Source organism: Raphanus sativus, chromosome 1, assembly GCF_000801105.2.
Source record: "Raphanus sativus cultivar WK10039 chromosome 1, ASM80110v3, whole genome shotgun sequence".
Taxonomy (NCBI): Eukaryota; Viridiplantae; Streptophyta; class Magnoliopsida; order Brassicales; family Brassicaceae; genus Raphanus; species Raphanus sativus.
Genome location: NC_079511.1, coordinates 9,173,569 through 9,190,635, shown reverse-complemented (window position 1 = coordinate 9,190,635; position 17,067 = coordinate 9,173,569). Strand labels below are relative to the sequence as shown.

The 17,067-nt window shown below is 38.4% G+C and overlaps 2 protein-coding genes and 1 pseudogene across 3 annotated transcripts; all 3 read left to right on the top strand.

Annotated features, from left to right (window-relative positions):
* The first annotated feature begins 790 nt into the window (after positions 1–790).
* LOC108861844 (DExH-box ATP-dependent RNA helicase DExH12) lies at positions 791–8,248 on the top strand. Of its 2 annotated transcripts, none has more exons than XM_018635819.2 (5): positions 791–906; positions 1,004–3,951; positions 4,170–4,559; positions 4,665–7,899; positions 8,000–8,248. In XM_018635819.2, the coding sequence occupies exons 2-4, from the start codon at positions 1,021–1,023 to the stop codon at positions 7,881–7,883; spliced, it is 6,540 nt and encodes a 2,179-aa protein (XP_018491321.2). In that variant the 5' UTR covers positions 791–906; positions 1,004–1,020; the 3' UTR covers positions 7,884–7,899; positions 8,000–8,248. The 2 variants fall into 2 exon arrangements, with proteins under 2 accessions (XP_018491321.2, XP_018491326.2); XM_018635824.2 differs by having other exon boundaries at positions 819–906; positions 1,018–3,951.
* A 242-nt stretch (positions 8,249–8,490) lies between these two features.
* LOC108813558 (pyrophosphate--fructose 6-phosphate 1-phosphotransferase subunit alpha 1) lies at positions 8,491–12,669 on the top strand. The gene is made up of 19 exons (XM_018586146.2): positions 8,491–8,738; positions 9,079–9,251; positions 9,353–9,465; positions 9,579–9,653; positions 9,742–9,855; positions 9,949–10,016; positions 10,121–10,204; positions 10,337–10,390; positions 10,483–10,563; positions 10,658–10,751; positions 10,833–10,906; positions 11,015–11,125; positions 11,208–11,252; positions 11,353–11,409; positions 11,504–11,608; positions 11,689–11,805; positions 11,900–12,009; positions 12,105–12,270; positions 12,358–12,669. Exons 1-19 carry the CDS (start codon positions 8,649–8,651, stop codon positions 12,484–12,486), a joined length of 1,860 nt encoding a protein of 619 aa, XP_018441648.2. The 5' UTR covers positions 8,491–8,648; the 3' UTR covers positions 12,487–12,669.
* A 3,525-nt stretch (positions 12,670–16,194) lies between these two features.
* LOC130496875 (cyclin-dependent kinase B2-2-like) lies at positions 16,195–16,994 on the top strand (annotated as a pseudogene).
* Positions 16,995–17,067: the final 73 nt, after the last annotated feature.

Here is a 17,067-nt window from a genome sequence, read left to right as displayed (position 1 = left end):
GCTTATGAAGACAATGCAAACAGACGCAATGTCACATGATCAGTGCTATGGCTACGTGGGTTTTCAACATTTTGCGTTTGGAACTTTTTATTTTCAACTTCGTCGCAATATGTCACACGCGTATGGCGTACATACGTGAGACGCGTGATAACTGATATGCGAGTCTATGTGGTTTGCTCTTTTGTTTCTTTGTTTGTTTGTTTGTCATTGTTCATTACATACGGTTGATCTATTTTTGACACAATTGTAAACTATACATGTTACATATTTTTTTTGTTTCTTGCTGGAAAAATTCATGTTTTAAAAAAATATCATCTCTGAGCCTTTGAAAAAAACAGCTAAAGATATTTTTGGGATATTTATTTATTTTGTCCGCCCAGTTTTCACATGATCACACATGAACCTTGTGTCTCATATGCATGTGCTTCCTTTTACTACTACTAATCTAAGATTGCATTCAAAGTAATCAGCTCCCCATGTCCCTGTCATTAATTTAAAAGTCTTCCCATTCCTCTTTCATTATTACATGCACGCTATATTTTTTCAACGATTCTTGTTGTGAAGAATTGAAAAAATTGACCTTTATAGTATTCTTGTAATAAAGTCTCCGGAGAGAAAGAGGCTCAAACTTTTATCAAAGCTTGCCATAGGCCCATAAATACTTACGGAACGTGTATAAAAGGCCCATACTATACATCCGTTGAGCATATGAAACATTTATAGGCCCATCCTAGTAAATTTGAATTGTATTGCTTATAAGCCCAATTAATATCCAAAGTCATTATATCACAAACCGTCGTTCACGAAACCGACAAGCTCAATCACTTTCGCAGCACGAACATCGTTCGTATATATAAGAATCAATCTGTAGGAGTCAGAGGACGCGAGACCCAAATCGATAGGAAGGTATCTTCTAGACGATTCACCCTCTTCTAAATCGACAGGAAACGTTCCGTTTCTGGTGGTTAACATTGTTTTAATCTGCTTTGATTTTGAATTCTAGGGTTTTTTTTTTAGGCGATGACGAACACGGGAGGCGGTGCGGAAGCTCACGCGAGGTCTAAGCAGTACGATTACAGAGCCAACGCTAGTCTCGTGCTAACGAGTGAGAATCGTCCTACGCACGAGCCTTCAGGAGAACCTGAGACTCTACGGGGGAAGATTGATCCCAAGTCGTTTGGAGACAGAGTTGTTAGAGGAAGGCCTGAGGAGTCGTCGAAGAAGAAGAAGAAGCGACGTGGTGTGGTGGCGGATGATGATACGGTTCTTCTTGCTCGGCGGAGTAAGAGGAGGCGTCTTAGGGAAGAGAGCGTGCTGACGGATACTACGGATGATGTTGCTTATTATCAGCCCAAGACTAAGGAGACTAGGGCTGCTTACGAGGCTATGCTTGGTCTTATCCAGCGGCAGCTTGGTGGTTTGCCTTTGAGTGTTGCTGGTGGTGCGGCGGATGAGGTTCTGGCCGTTCTCAAGAACGATGCGGTGAAGAATCATGTGAAGAAGGAGGAGATTCGGAAGCTGCTGAATCCTATACCTGAAGAGGTTGATCAGGTGTTTGATCAGCTTGTTTCTTTGGGGAGATTGATCACGGACTTTCAAGAGGGTGGTGATGGTAAGGCTGATGAGGATGACGTGCTTGGTGATGTGGCTGTTGAGTTTGATGAGAGCGAAGAAGAGGATGAGGAGAGTGATCCTGGTTTTGTCCAGGAGGAGGAAGACGGAGAGGATGAAGAGCCTCAGAAAGATGGTGGTATGCAGGTGGATGCAGGGAGAAGTGACGAGGGTGCAGGAGATGCGAATGAGGGCACGAGTCTGAATGTTCTGGAGATTAATGCCTATTGGCTCCAGAGGAAGATATCTCAAGCTTTTGAGCAGGAGATTGATCCACAACGGTGCAAGGTGCTCGCAGAAGAGCTGCTTAAGATACTCGCCGAAGGGGATGATGATAGGGATGTTGAGAACAAGCTGCTTGCTCATCTTCAGTACGAGAAGTTTAGCCTTGTTAAGTTTCTGCTGCGTAACCGCCTTAAAGTTGTGTGGTGCACCCGTTTGGCAAGGGCAGAAGACCAAGATGAGAGGAATCGGATTGAAGAGGAGATGAGGGTGTTGAGCCCGGAGTTGGCAGCAATCGTGGAGCAGTTGCATGCAACAAGAGCAACTGCGAAAGAGAGGGAGGAGAACCTGCAGAAAAGTATTAACGAAGAAGCCCGGCGGTTGAGGGACGAAGCTGGTGGAGATGGAGGTAGAGGCAGGAGAGATGTTACTGATAGAGATTTAGAGAGTGGTTGGTTGAAGGGTCAGCGTCAGATGCTGGACCTGGAGAGCTTGGCTTTTGACCAGGGTGGTCTCTTGATGGAGAATAAGACGTGCAAGCTTCCCCCTGGCTCTCACAGAGAACATGGAAAGGGATATGAAGAAGTTCACGTGCCATGGGTTTCTAAAAAGATGGATATCAATGAGAGGATTGTGAAAATCACCGAGATGCCACATTGGGCTCAACCTGCTTTTAAAGGAATGACACAGTTGAACAGAGTTCAGAGCAAAGTGTATGAGACTGCCTTGCTTAACGCAGATAACATTCTTCTGTGTGCTCCAACCGGTTCTGGGAAAACCAATGTTGCTATGCTCACCATACTGCAGCAACTTAGAAATCATATGAACAAAGATGGAACATTTAACCATGGAGATTACAAAATTGTCTATGTTGCACCTATGAAAGCCCTTGTTGCTGAGGTTGTCACTAATCTGTCTAATCGTTTGAAGGATTATGGAGTTACAGTGAGGGAACTCAGTGGGGATCAGTCCCTTAGTGGGAAAGAGATTGAAGAGACTCAGATAATTGTTACAACACCAGAGAAATGGGATATCATCACCAGGAAGTCTGGGGATCGCACTTATACGCAGATTGTGAAACTTCTTATAATCGATGAAATCCATCTTCTTCATGATAACCGAGGGCCTGTGCTTGAAAGCATTGTTGCAAGGACTCTCAGGCAGATTGAAACCACGAAGGAGAATGTTCGCCTGGTGGGTTTGTCGGCTACACTGCCAAATTATGAAGATGTGGCCTTATTTTTGCGGGTTGATCTTGAGAAAGGGTTGTTTAAATTTGATCGCAGCTACAGACCTGTGCCCCTCGGCCAGCAGTATATTGGAATCAGTGTGAAAAAACCGTTGCAGAGGTTCCAGTTGATGAATGACATTTGTTATGAGAAAGTATTGGCTGGGGCTGGAGAGCACCAGGTCCTTATTTTTGTTCATTCGAGGAAGGAAACAGCAAAAACTGCAAAAGCAATAAAAGACAAGGCAGTTGCTAACGATAAGGCCAGCAGATTCTTGAAAGATGATTGTGCTAGTCGTCAAGTGCTTGCTGATCAAGTCTCACTTATTAAGAATAATGATCTGAAAGATCTTCTGCCTTTCGGTTTTGCTATTCATCATGCTGGGCTAACAAGGGGTGACCGAGAGATCGTTGAGGCGCTTTTTGGTGCAGGGCATGTGCAAGTCTTGGTATCGACTGCAACTCTTGCATGGGGTGTGAATTTGCCTGCACATACTGTCATAATAAAAGGAACCCAAGTCTATAATCCTGAGAAAGGGGCGTGGATGGAGCTGAGTCCTCTAGATGTTATGCAGATGCTTGGTCGTGCCGGAAGACCTCAGTATGACCAACATGGGGAAGGTATAATTATAACTGGCCACAAAGAGCTACAGTATTATCTTTCTTTGATGAATGAGCAACTACCTATTGAAAGCCAGTTTATTTCCAAACTTGCTGATCAGCTTAATGCTGAAATTGTTCTTGGAACCGTTCAAAATGCTAGAGAGGCTTGTCATTGGCTTGGCTATACCTATCTGTATATACGTATGCTTCGTAATCCAACGCTGTATGGTCTAGCGCCTGATGCCCTTGCAAAAGATGTAGTGTTGGAGGAAAGAAGAGCTGACCTGGTACGTACTTACCTGCATTAACATGAACTCTTGCTATTTACTTTTAAATTTCTGTGCGATAATTATATGCCTATAAAGTTGGATCCTTGTGCGTGCCTTGTTTCTTTCAAGTTGAATATAGATTTAGTATTTGATATATCATTGCTCTAAGCTGCTTTTTTTTAGAAATCCTTTATGGAAATTGTATCTAATATTTAATTGAATTGTTCTTTCTGCAGATACATTCAGCTGCTACTATCTTGGACAAGAACAACTTGGTCAAGTATGACAGGAAAAGTGGATACTTCCAAGTCACTGATTTGGGACGCATTGCTAGCTACTACTACATAACTCATGGGACCATAGCTACATACAATGAACATTTGAAGCCAACGATGGGTGATATAGATCTTTATCGTCTATTCTCACTCAGCGAGGAGTTCAAGTATGTGACTGTTCGGCAAGATGAGAAGATGGAACTAGCAAAAATTTTGGATCGTGTCCCAATTCCAATCAAGGAAACTATGGAGGAGCCCAGTACAAAAATTAATGTTTTGCTACAAGCATATATTTCACAGCTAAAGCTTGAGGGTCTTTCTTTGACATCAGACATGGTTTATATAACTCAGGTTTGTTCAATTTTCTCTACGCTCTCTCATCTCTCTTAGTTACATTGATATATGCATGTATCTGTTTCCTGGTCCTTACGTCTCCTTTCTTTCTATCATTTTCAGAGTGCTGGACGTCTTGTACGAGCTCTCTACGAAATTGTATTGAAGCGTGGATGGGCTCAACTGGCTGAGAAAGCACTGAACATGTCTAAAATGGTTGGGAAGAGGATGTGGAGTGTCCAGACACCTCTTCGTCAGTTTCATGGAATTCCCAATGAGATTCTGAGGAACTTGGAGAAGAAAGATTTGGTCTGGGAGAGGTACTATGATCTGTCCTCACAGGAGCTAGGAGAGCTTATTGGTAGTTCTAAGATGGGCAGACCGCTTCACAAGCTCATCCACCAGTTCCCAAAATTGGTTCTTGCTGCACAAGTTCAGCCTATTACTCGAACTGTTATGCGGGTGGAGCTCACAATTACACCCGATTTCCAGTGGGATGAAAAATATCATAAATATGTTGAGCCATTTTGGATTATCGTGGTAGACAATGATGGTGAGAAGATCCTTCATCATGAGTATTTTCTTTTGAAGAAGCAGTATATTAATGAGGATCACACTTTAAACTTCACTGTGCCAATCTTTGATCCGCTGCCACCTCAGTATTTTGTCCGAGTGGTTTCAGACAAGTGGCATGGCTCGCAGACTGTGTTGCCTGTATCTTTCAGACATCTTATTCTTCCTGAAAAGTACCCACCACCGACAGAGCTACTGGACTTGCAGCCCCTCCCGGTCACGGCGTTAAGGAATCCAAATTATGAGAGACTTTATCATGATTTCAAGCATTTCAATCCGGTGCAGACTCAGGTCTTTACTGTTTTGTATAACACAAACGATAATGTGTTGGTTGCTGCTCCAACAGGAAGTGGAAAGACTATATGTGCCGAGTTTGCTATACTGAAGAATCATCAAGAAGTATTCCTAAGGCATGAAGAAGATAAGAAAAGGCAAACTGGACCTGATGCTACAATGCGTGTTGTGTACATTGCACCTCGAGAGGCTATAGCTCAGGAGCAGTTTCGTATCTGGGAGAGGAAGTTTGGTAAGGGTCTTGGTTTACGGGTTGTTAAGCTAACGGGAGAGACGGCATTGGATATTAAGCTGCTTGATAAAGGTCAGATCATCATAAGTACTCCTGAGAAATGGGATGCTCTTTCCCGCAGGTGGAAACAGAGAAAAAACATTCAACAGGTTAGTCTTTTCATTGTCGATGAGCTCCATCTAATAGGTGAAGGTCAAGGTGGTACAGTGTTGGAGGTAGTCGTCTCTAGAATGAGGTATATTTCAAGTCAGGTCGAGAATAAGATCAGGGTTGTTGCACTTTCCACTTCCCTTGCAAATGCTAAAGATCTTGGGGAGTGGATTGGGGCCAGTTCCCACGGCCTTTTCAATTTCCCTCCTGGAGTCCGTCCTGTTCCACTGGAGATCCACATTCAAGGAGTGGATATATCCAGTTTTGAAGCTAGGATGCAGGCGATGACCAAACCAACGTACACCGCTATAGTCCAGCATGCCAACAACAAGCCGGCAATAGTTTTTGTTCCAACCTGTAAACATGTCCGCTTGACTGCTGTGGATCTGATGGCTTACTCTCTCATGGACAACCCGCAGAGCCCTGAGTTCCTGATTGGGAAACTGGAAGATCTGAAGCCTTTTGTTGACAAAATCCAGGAGAAAACACTGCAGGAGACATTGCGCCATGGTGTTGGCTACTTGCACGAGGGTTTGTGCAGTCTTGATCAGGAGATTGTGATGCAGCTCTTTGAAGCTGGACGAATTCAGGCTTGTGTGATGAGCAGTTCATTATGTTGGGGCACTCCATTAACTGCACATTTGGTGGTCGTAATGGGGACACAGTATTACGATGGAAGGGAAAATTCGCATTCAGATTATGCAGTCTCTGATTTGCTTCAGATGATGGGGCGTGCTAATCGACCTTTGCTTGACAATGCCGGGAAGTGTGTGATATTTTGTTACGCACCTCGTAAAGAGTATTACAAGAAGTTTCTGTATGAAGCCTTCCCTGTGGAAAGTAATCTCCAGCATTTCTTGCATGATAATTTTAACGCAGAAGTGGTTGCTGGGGTTATAGAGAACAAGCAAGATGCTGTGGATTATCTTACATGGACTTTAATGTACAGGAGGCTTCCCCAGAACCCTAACTACTACAATCTCCAAGGAGTCAGCCACAGGCATTTGTCTGATCACCTATCAGAGCTGGTTGAGAACAACTTGTCTGATCTAGAAGCCAGTAAATGCATTGAGATAGAGGACGAGATGGACCTCTCTGCTCTCAACCTTGGTATGATTGCATCCTATTATTACATCAGTTACACCACCATGGAGCGTTTCAGTTCTCTTTTGTCTTCTAAAACCAAGATGAAGGGACTTCTCGAGATCTTAACGTCAGCTTCGGAGTATGACATGATCCCAATAAGGCCTGGCGAAGAGGACAGAGTTCGGAGGCTCATCAATCACCAGAGGTTCTCTTTCGAAAACGCAAATTGCACAGACCCTCATGTGAAGGCAAACGCGCTTCTTCAGGCGCATTTCTCCAGGCAAGAAGACATGAGCGCGAACTTGACAATGGATCAACGTGAGGTCCTTCTATCTGCAACCAGACTTATTCAAGCAATGGTGGATGTGATATCGAGCAATGGCTGGCTGAATCTTGCTCTGTTAGCTATGGAAGCTAGCCAGATGGTGACTCAAGGCATGTGGGAGCGGGACTCTATGCTTTTGCAGCTCCCTCACTTCACGAAGGAGTTAGCCAAAAGATGTCAAGAGAAAAACATTGAAACCGTATTTGATTTTGTGGAGATGGAGGACGAAGAACGCCAAGAGCTTCTCAAGATGGATGACACTAAGCTTCTAGACATTGCCAGATTCTGCAACCGCTTCCCAAACATCGACCTTAGTTACGAGGTTGTGGGCGGCGAAGAGGTGACCCCGGGTAAAGATGTGACATTGCAAGTAGTGCTAGAGAGGGACATGGAAGGGAGAACAGAAGTGGGGGCGGTGGATGCACCCATGTATCCCAAGATGAAAGAAGAAGAGTGGTGGCTAGTTGTGGGGGACACAAAGACGAACCAGTTGGTGGCAATCAAGCGAGTCTCGTTGCAGAAGAAAGCAAAGGTGAAGTTGGATTTCCAAGTACCGAGTGAAGCAGGAGAGAAGTCGTACACACTGTACTTCATGTGCGACTCTTACTTGGGTTGTGACCAGGAGTACTCCTTCTCAGTTGACGTCAAAGAATCCAGCGCTGAAGATCACATGGAAGAGTGATTTTTGTGTGTTTCAGGTCAGTTTTTTTTTCAAGTGCATTGGTCTCGTCATCAAACTCTGAATTTTGGTATTTTGAATGTCAGAAAATGAGACATATTGGTTTCTCTTCTTTGCAGGCATTGGCGAGAGTGATAAAAACTGGCTTTCATTCTCTTCGGTTCGGTGCACCATTTGCAATCTCAACTTTCTAGTGTATTAATAAGGTGTAAATGCATCAGTGCTTTTTTTTTTCTGGGAACACACAGATTGTGTTGTTTTGTTTCCCTTCTTTGTTTTCTATGGGAGGAGACGTGTAAGAAAAACTAATTATATCTCTGAGATTGTACAAACGAATATGATTCAATGCAGCAACATTTTTAATTCAAGGCTTGTGTGAATCACCTAAGATGTGTAACTAGTATAGCATAAAAACGCCAAGACGTGATTTATAGAGAAAAATCATACACCATGTGGCCTAGTAACATGGGAGTCTCCCTGAGTTGATAACTTCCAGAGATCCAGTGGCTCCTTTAGTAAATAGTGGAGATTTGGCTGGACAAATGAGAGAATTTTCAGATTTTGTTCCAAATCTGAAGAAAGACTCGGAAGAGACCAAAAGTTAGTTTTATGTGTGTTTTGTGTTAGGTGGTACTGGTAGTATTAGTATATTCCTCCGTCTTCCTTCCACACTATATATTCTATGAAGTGAAGGAAGAAAAAAACAAAGCTCACTCAAAACACATCTCACCAAACGCACACTTACCTCCGCACAGCAACCAAAAGCCAATGGATTCAGATTTCGGAATCCCAAGAGAGCTCTCTCCTCTTCAGCAACTTCGTTCTCAGTACCAGCCCGAGCTTCCTCCTTGTCTTCAGGTTTATCTTCTTCTTCTTCTTCTTCTGATTCCTTCCTTTTATTGTTTCTTACTTGTTCCATTCACTGGATCTATTTGAAAAGACTTGGCCTTCTTGTTTCTATGGATTTTCTTTTTGTTTTATTGTGACTTGGTAACTGGTAGCAAACATAAGCAGATCTAAAGTTTCTAGATTGCAATGTTATCTGATCTGAGTTTTCCAGTCGGTTTGGATTTGTAGTCTTAGAGATTTGTTCTGTTTTTATTCAAGTTTTCAGCTCTCATAAGTTATATCGCTAAGTTTCTGCTGTCATCTGGAATACTGTCTTTTGAACTTGCTCTTGTTTGATGTTTGTTTACAGGGAACTGCTGTCCGCGTGGAGTTTGGTGATGGAACCACTGTGTCTGAGGCTTCTGATTCCCATATCATAGCTCGTGCCTTCCCACATACCTTAGGCCAGCCTTTGGCTCACTTCCTCAGGGAAACCGCCAAAGTTCCTGATGCTCAGATTATCACTCAGCTTCCATCAATCAGGTTCCCCATCCATTTTTGCTCTCAGTATTCCTGTTTTGTCTCAATGTTTATTTACTTCAATAGTAAAAAAGGAGGTTATTTTTTTTTTTTCCTGACTACAGAGTTGGAATCGTGTTTTGTGGAAGACAAGCTCCGGGTGGACACAATGTAATCTGGGGTCTTTACGAGGCTCTTAAGATGCACAACGCGAAAAGCACCTTGCTTGGCTTTTTGGGTATATTCTTTCATTCTCTCTGATGTTACTCTGATTGGTGTCACAGCAGCTTCATCAAACTTAATATTTTGTGATAACTTATCTTATCGCTTTCTGCTGTAAAATGTCCATAGGTGGTTCGGAAGGTCTGTTTGCGCAAAAGACTCTGGAGATCACTGATGATATTCTCCAGACTTACAAAAACCAAGGTAACTTTCATTGTCTTGGTATACTCAGGAATCTCTGTTCATTGCCTTATTCTGATAAAATTGGCGGTGAAATGTATATGTTTAAAAGGTGGGTATGATTTGCTGGGAAGAACCAAGGATCAGATCAGAACCACTGAGCAGGTTAACGCTGCACTCAAAGCTTGCACTGATTTGAAGCTAGATGGCCTTGTTATCATCGGAGGTATATTACCTGAGCGTCTTTATTTATTTCACTGCCGAAGTTCTGGTGCAAATGTTTACTAAACCCAAAATGTGTATATTGCGCTTTTTGAAGGTGTAACATCAAACACAGATGCCGCTCATCTTGCTGAGTTTTTCGCTGAAGCAAAATGCTCTACAAAGGTCCTAACTTGTTTCTTTATAAAGAAAGCACAGTGGTCATTTCAGTTTCATTTGCGTAAAAGAAAAAACTTTTGATACTATTGAGTCACCAATACAAATTTCAGGTGGTGGGTGTTCCAGTTACTACAAATGGCGATCTCAAGAATCAGTTTGTGGAGGCAAACGTTGGTTTTGACACCATTTGCAAGGTAAACTCTGAACTTTAATCCTCTGGTTAATTTTGTCTTAGTTATTTTTTTTCTTGTAGCTATTGCAGCCAACATGCTCCTTCTGTCCTTGTATGCTTAGACATATGGCTAATGGTCTCTTGCTTCATACAGGTGAATTCTCAGCTCATTAGCAATGCCTGCACTGATGCTCTCTCTGCAGAGAAGGTAAATGCCTATTTCTAGTCTAACTGCAGTTTATTTACTTCCTAATCTTATGATTCTGAATTTAAGTTTCACTTTTATTTATTTATTGGCAGTACTATTATTTCATCCGTCTCATGGGTCGGAAGCATTCTCATGTTGCCCTTGAGTGTACCCTCCAATCTCATCCAAACATGGTAGTATTTTGAATTTTTAACATAAATAATTAAACTGTTTGCGTACTCTGTTCATATCTCTAGACACTCATTTGCATGTGTTGCGTTCTCTCAGGTGATATTGGGCGAGGAGGTTGCAGCATCTAAGCTCACCATTTTTGACATTTCTAAGCAGATCTGTGATGCAGTTCAAGCAAGAGCAGGACAAGGTCTCATTAATATAAAAAAGATTACGCAGTCATTTATTTTACCTTACTAACTTGATTGCTATAATCATCTATTGGCAACAGACAAGAATCATGGAGTCATCCTCATTCCCGAAGGGATCATAGAGAGTATTCCTGAAGTCTACGCTCTGTTAAAGGTCACTGATTTGATATTTGTGAACATATGTATCTATTTCTCGATTACTGAGATGTTTGATTTCGTATTATTAAATCTCATGTCTAAGCTGATTCTTTGTGATCTGCAGGAAATTCACGGGCTACTTAGGGAGGGTGTAGCTGCTGATAAGATTTCTACTCAGCTCTCACCTTGGTCATCTGCTTTGTTTGAATTTCTCCCTCCATTCATTAAGAAACAGGTTCCAATTCTTGGACATGAGACTTCTCTTTGTTTTACTCCAAAGCTGGATGCTTACAAGATGCTCATTTTTGATGTTGCAGCTACTTCTCCATCCTGAGTCTGATGATTCTGCTCAGCTATCCCAGGTAAGTAGAAGAAGCAGAAGAAACAAAAAAAAATGTTGGAGCCTCATATGTTATTAAAAAGAGTTGGAATCCTGAATGCTTGTTTTGCTTTCTCCTCCAGATTGAGACTGAGAAGCTTCTCGCCTATCTCGTGGAGACTGAAATGAACAAGCGTCTGGTATGCTCCATGTTTTCTCACTTGACTTCTATACAGCATCTAGAAACACTCTTGGATATGATGATATTTAATAAAGCTTTTTGAAACTTGACAGAAAGAAGGCACATACACGGGGAAGAAGTTCAACGCTATATGTCACTTCTTTGGTTACCAAGCTCGTGGATCTCTCCCATCGAAATTCGATTGTGATTATGCCTACGTAAGTCACTCGCCACTCTCACAACACAATATCAATGCAAGTTAAATAATATATGGATTATTGAATGAAAAATATGTCAGGTGCTTGGACATATATGTTACCACATCCTCGCAGCTGGTCTGAATGGTTACATGGCAACAGTGAGCAACCTAAAGAGTCCTGTAAACAAGTGGAAGTGTGGTGCTGCACCTATTACAGTTGAGTTTCCTCTTCTTCTTCTTCTTTTTTTTTTAATCTAAAGATGGCGCTTAGTACAACTTCTTTCTTTACTGATCTCACACCTTTTTTTAGGCAATGATGACGGTGAAGAACTGGTCCCAAAATGCTAGTTCTACTTCAACTTCAATTGGTAGACCTGCAATTCACCCGGCAATGGTGGATTTGAAGGGCAAAGCATACGAGTAAGCAGACATGAAGACACTTGCTTACTAACTAACGTTGTTGCTTCAAGTGTTTCTCAGTTGTTAATTTAATATGTAAATGTTTTTTTTGGCAGGCTGTTGAGACAGAACGCAGACAAATTCTTGATGGAAGATCTGTACAGGAACCCAGGACCGCTTCAGTACGATGGTCCAGGTGCAGATGCTAAAGCAGTGAGTCTGTGTGTTGAAGATCAAGATTACATGGGACGTATCAAGAAGCTGCAGGAATATCTAGACCAGGTACAACTTCTTTTACTTTGCTTCTGTGCTTCTTATACTATTGTTTCGTAATGATCGTGTATATTGACATATTGGGGGATGGGTCAGGTGAGGACGATAGTGAAGCCAGGATGTTCTCAAGACGTACTGAAGGCAGCACTTAGCGTGATGGCTTCAGTTACTGATGTCCTCACTACCATTTCTTCATCTTCAAATGCTGGTCAACAGTTTGCTTAAATTAAAACACACAACAAAGAGAGTCAACACAAGACTTTTTATTAAGCTTCCATGAAACTTTGCTTAAACTCTTTCAACCATTCCACATTTCGTGTTCTCTTTTTAATTCCTTTGAGATGTAACTTTTGTTGTCGTTGTTGTTGAGTTTCGAAAACGAGAGATTAAAAAACAAGTTTGGGATTCTTTAGTTTTTTTTTTTGTCAACTGGATTCATAGTATCTAGCTACATGTATTTCGACTTACATTAGTTAGTTCTCCAAAACAACAGTTTGTTATGTTCAGCAAAAACATAGCTTGGAGATTTTGATTTTGTTAAGTGTTTAGATTGATATTTTTTTCTAGTTTTAAAAGGTTGGTTATATATTATTTGTGAAGCATTATTTTATGCTATCTTTATATATATATATATATGATCTTAGAATATTGGGCGTCAGATAGGATATTGAATGTCAGAATCGTCGCAGATGACTAAATTGCATAGTACTATACTGTGATTTGTTAGTGAAAATACATTTTATTTTTATTTAGATGATATGTTTACTATATTTTGTTTGATTTGTTTCAAAGTCACTCACTATTATGTTTGTTCTTATATATCCATACTTTGCAATTATTTACTTTAATTTAAATTAATTCTCATTAATTTGTTATATCTCGTTATCTTTTGTTTTATAAATTGATTTTTTAATTATTTCGATTATATATTGAATTTTAGTTGTGTTTCCTGTCATTTCTTTTCTCTAATCTAATTTTAAGTTTCGTGTTTAAAAATAAGAAAAAAGATTTGTGAGATTAATTTTTATTTATTTGATTACTTTGGTTTTGATGAAACCTGAAAGAAATTACATAAGTATATTTTCTTATTAGTTACATTATTTGTTGGACTGAAAATAAAATATTGATTAGAAAATATGTGTTGCTAAAAATATTTAATATTGATATAAATAAAAAGAATACTAAAATCTAGATTTTTTTATTAATTTAATAAAATGACAATAATGTAATAATTTTAGAGAATACTTCAATTATAAGGTGGAGGTCTAAATAGAGAGTAAAACTTATTATATATATTATATTTTTGTTAATTAATAATACTAAAGAAGAACGAAAGACCACAAATATCTATAATATTATTTGAGTAATCAATATTCTACGTGTTGTGCTTACACTAATTCATATGATAGTTATATAACGATATCTTTAGTGAAATCATTATTTAAAAGATTCTGCTTTTTAAAATTTAGGATGTTTTGTTTCTTTTTTTTCTTTCCAAATGACGTATATAATAAAAAAAAATTCTAAAATTTTAAGATGAAAAATATATTTGGGGATATATAATGTGATTCATAAAGATTATTAAAAATAACATATACCAAATTATTAAAAAAAATGAAAATGTACTTACACATCTAAGATGAAAAATCAAATTAATACAAAGAATACAACTAATTAGCTTTGGCTGAATTTGACTAAAAATAATTGTACTTTTATTTGAAGGAATATATGTAACACAATACACCCAAAAAATGAGTAATTGGACCAATACAAATTGTTTTATCCAAAATCAAAAAGTTTAACTATAATAATTATAGATTATTATTTATAGTAGTACTTTTTATACGTATAGATTATAAAACAACTCAACATATTAACAAATAAATATAAAATTCTCAAATAATACAATAGAAATATTAACCAACTACTATAATTAAGTTATTTTGTATAGTTTACATATATGCATAAGTTTCAAAAGATTATCATTGTTGTATTCATTTATGTAACTTTGAATCACCAAAAAAACTTAGGTCAGTATCTAAGCATGCCAATAAAATATATTCTGCGATAAAACAGTCACATTGAACATAAATCTTTTATAAAATAAGTAAATACAAAAGAAATTGCCGTTGATTGAAGTAATGATTTTCTCAAGCGAATGATTCAGCGAGAGAAACGACAGTGACTGAAAGCGATGAAGCGATAATATTGAGAACGACAATTAATGCGGTGAACATAATTACGTGCTATGTGACAAATATATATTTTAACTAGCTTGATTTTTAAAACTATCTCTTTGTAAACATGTTGCTTTGTAAATAGATTTGCGATGAGTGACAACAATTGTGCAGTCTTGTGAAAGCAAAACTTAATTCTGGTAGAGAAATTAGTGCACTCAGATACCCAACAAAAACATCTACAAATAGATGTTATGGGTCTAATATATCTTTTCATGTATTTAATGATTGATCCATAAGATCAACACCATCTGTTAAGAATTCATTTGGATTTCTTAAAGAAAAAGTATTTTTTAAATAAAACTTAGTTAGTCACTTACTCTTAATTTTTCTTTCTAAAGTTAAACCAACAAAGAAGAGATAGATGGAAACAAAATTACTTTAGAATGACTCTAATCATTCAACTAATTACTAGAGTAACTCATATTTTTGTAACTACTAGATTAAAACATAAAACAACCAAATTTACTAAGACCATGTATAGTCTATTATTGTATATATGCATGAAGTTTCAAAAATTATCATTGTTGTATTTATTTATGTAACTTTGAATCAATCAAAGCTTTGGTTTATTTTTAGTATTTGATTCTCAACACAATGTATAGTAAATTATTCATAATCTTACTAAAATAAAATTACAAATGTGTGAATCAAATTAAATTCAAATAACAAAACGAATCAAATTTTAAATTTAAGGAACAAAAATATTATAGTTGACTCAGAAAATAGATGTTATCCAATATATCCAAATAATAATCAAACAGACGAGATAATATATATATTTAAAATCATATATCTAATTTAAAATAACACAATCTTGTTTAAGATAATAATTTAAAATTAAAATATTAATAAAATAAGAGAAATTGCCAAAAATACCATTTTCATAGTACCACTTTTCATGTTTACACTAACCACTTTTACCACTACTTTTAATGAAGGGTTTAGATTTGAACGTTTAGGATTTAGGGTTTAGATTTTATGTTTTAGGGTTTAGATTTGATGTTTTAGGGTTTAGGGTATAAAGTTTAGGGTTTAGAGTTGAGGATTCAGGGTTTATAGTTGAGGTTTCAGGGTTTAGGGTTTCGGATATTGAATTTAGGGTATATAGTTTAGGGTTTAGGGTTTAGAGTTGAAGATTTAGGGTTTAGGGTTTAGAATTGAGGGTTTAAGATTTAGAATTTTGGATTAAAATTTTGAAAAGCATATAAAAACAAAGATATAAGAGTCTTTAACATTTTAATAAATAAGGTATTTTTGAAAATGTGTACTTAGTGGTGGTAAAGATGAATAATGGTACCTTCAAAGTGGTATTTTTGAAAATTCCCCAAAAAATAACTATAACTTATTTATTTATTAAATATTTACATCCGCTGCATAACAACTCTTAGTTAATATAATTTGGTAACATATATATATCTAAATCAATTATTTTAGATTTTCAACATACAATACAATATACCATAAATGGAAACTTATATACTTTTCTTACGCAAACAAAAAAAAAACCCGTGGAGAGTGAGGCTCCGGTCTGAAAATTTGAAAAGTAAGAACTGTTATTACTTGTGAGAGCGAGAGGATCAAACCTTTTCACCATCTGCTCTGTCTCGACTATATATATAAACCAATCTTACACTTTGTATATCAACTCTTCTAACAAACACCATATGAGATTTTTCGAAGTATAGAAAGCGGTATGGAGAACGGTAAAACTGCTGTGTTAGCCATGGAAGCCTTTGAGAAGCTTGAGAAAATAGGCGAAGGTACTTACGGCAGAAAGTCTACAGAGCCAGAGAGAAGGCTACGGGACTGATCGTGGCTTTGAAGAATTCCATTTTTACTTAGAGCTCATATCTGTATATATATTGTTATGACGATGATCTTCTTATTATTATTATGCTCCAGGTTGATGGATGTTATTAAGCAAGGATTGAACAAAGAAGGCAAAACTGTGCTCTACTTGTGAGCTTGACGTACCAACTATGCAAAGGCATGGCTTTCTGCCATGGCCATGGAGTCTTGCACAGGTATAATATAACAATTCATTCTTGCCTTTGAACAAACCCCATTTGGAAACATATCACTCATCTTTAATTTTCATTTCAGGGATCTTTAAGCCTCAAAATCTCTTAATGGACCGGAACACAGTGACGCTCAAAATAGATCTTGGATTAGCCAGAAGACCAGAGCCTTCACCCTCCCTATGAACACATGAGGTATTTGTTTCTATGCTATTTTGAAATTCCTAGAGTCTAAGTCCTGTGCATATCCTATCTTTTGTTCGTCTGGAGTTTTAACTTAATATAGTTATTTTTTTTCTCTCCCTTGATTCCCATTGCAACAGATACTAACTCTATTCTATAGAGAGCTCCTGAAGTCCTTCTTGGAGCAACCCATTACTCAACAGAAAATGCTGGTGTACGAGCCAGCCAATCAGCAAAGAAGGCTATGGAGCATCCTTACTTCGATGATCAACCTGACAAGGCCTCTCTTTGAAGTTCTCTTTATGACCTCTCTCAATAGTATAGTTAACTCCAACTATGTTATTGCTTGTCTCAAGCACTTTGTC

Excerpts from the sequence above, each read along its gene's own strand:
- LOC108861844 (XM_018635819.2), top strand. The coding sequence starts at position 1,021 with ATGACGAACACGGGAGGCGGTGCGGAAGCTCACGCGAGGTCTAAGCAG. Across the intron at positions 3,952-4,169 it reads AGGAAAGAAGAGCTGACCTG|ATACATTCAGCTGCTACTAT; the intron begins GTACGTACTTAC and ends TTCTTTCTGCAG. Across the intron at positions 4,560-4,664 it reads ACATGGTTTATATAACTCAG|AGTGCTGGACGTCTTGTACG; the intron begins GTTTGTTCAATT and ends TATCATTTTCAG.
- LOC108813558 (XM_018586146.2), top strand. The coding sequence starts at position 8,649 with ATGGATTCAGATTTCGGAATCCCAAGAGAGCTCTCTCCTCTTCAGCAA. Across the intron at positions 10,391-10,482 it reads ATGCTCTCTCTGCAGAGAAG|TACTATTATTTCATCCGTCT; the intron begins GTAAATGCCTAT and ends ATTTATTGGCAG. Across the intron at positions 11,126-11,207 it reads CTCCATTCATTAAGAAACAG|CTACTTCTCCATCCTGAGTC; the intron begins GTTCCAATTCTT and ends TTGATGTTGCAG.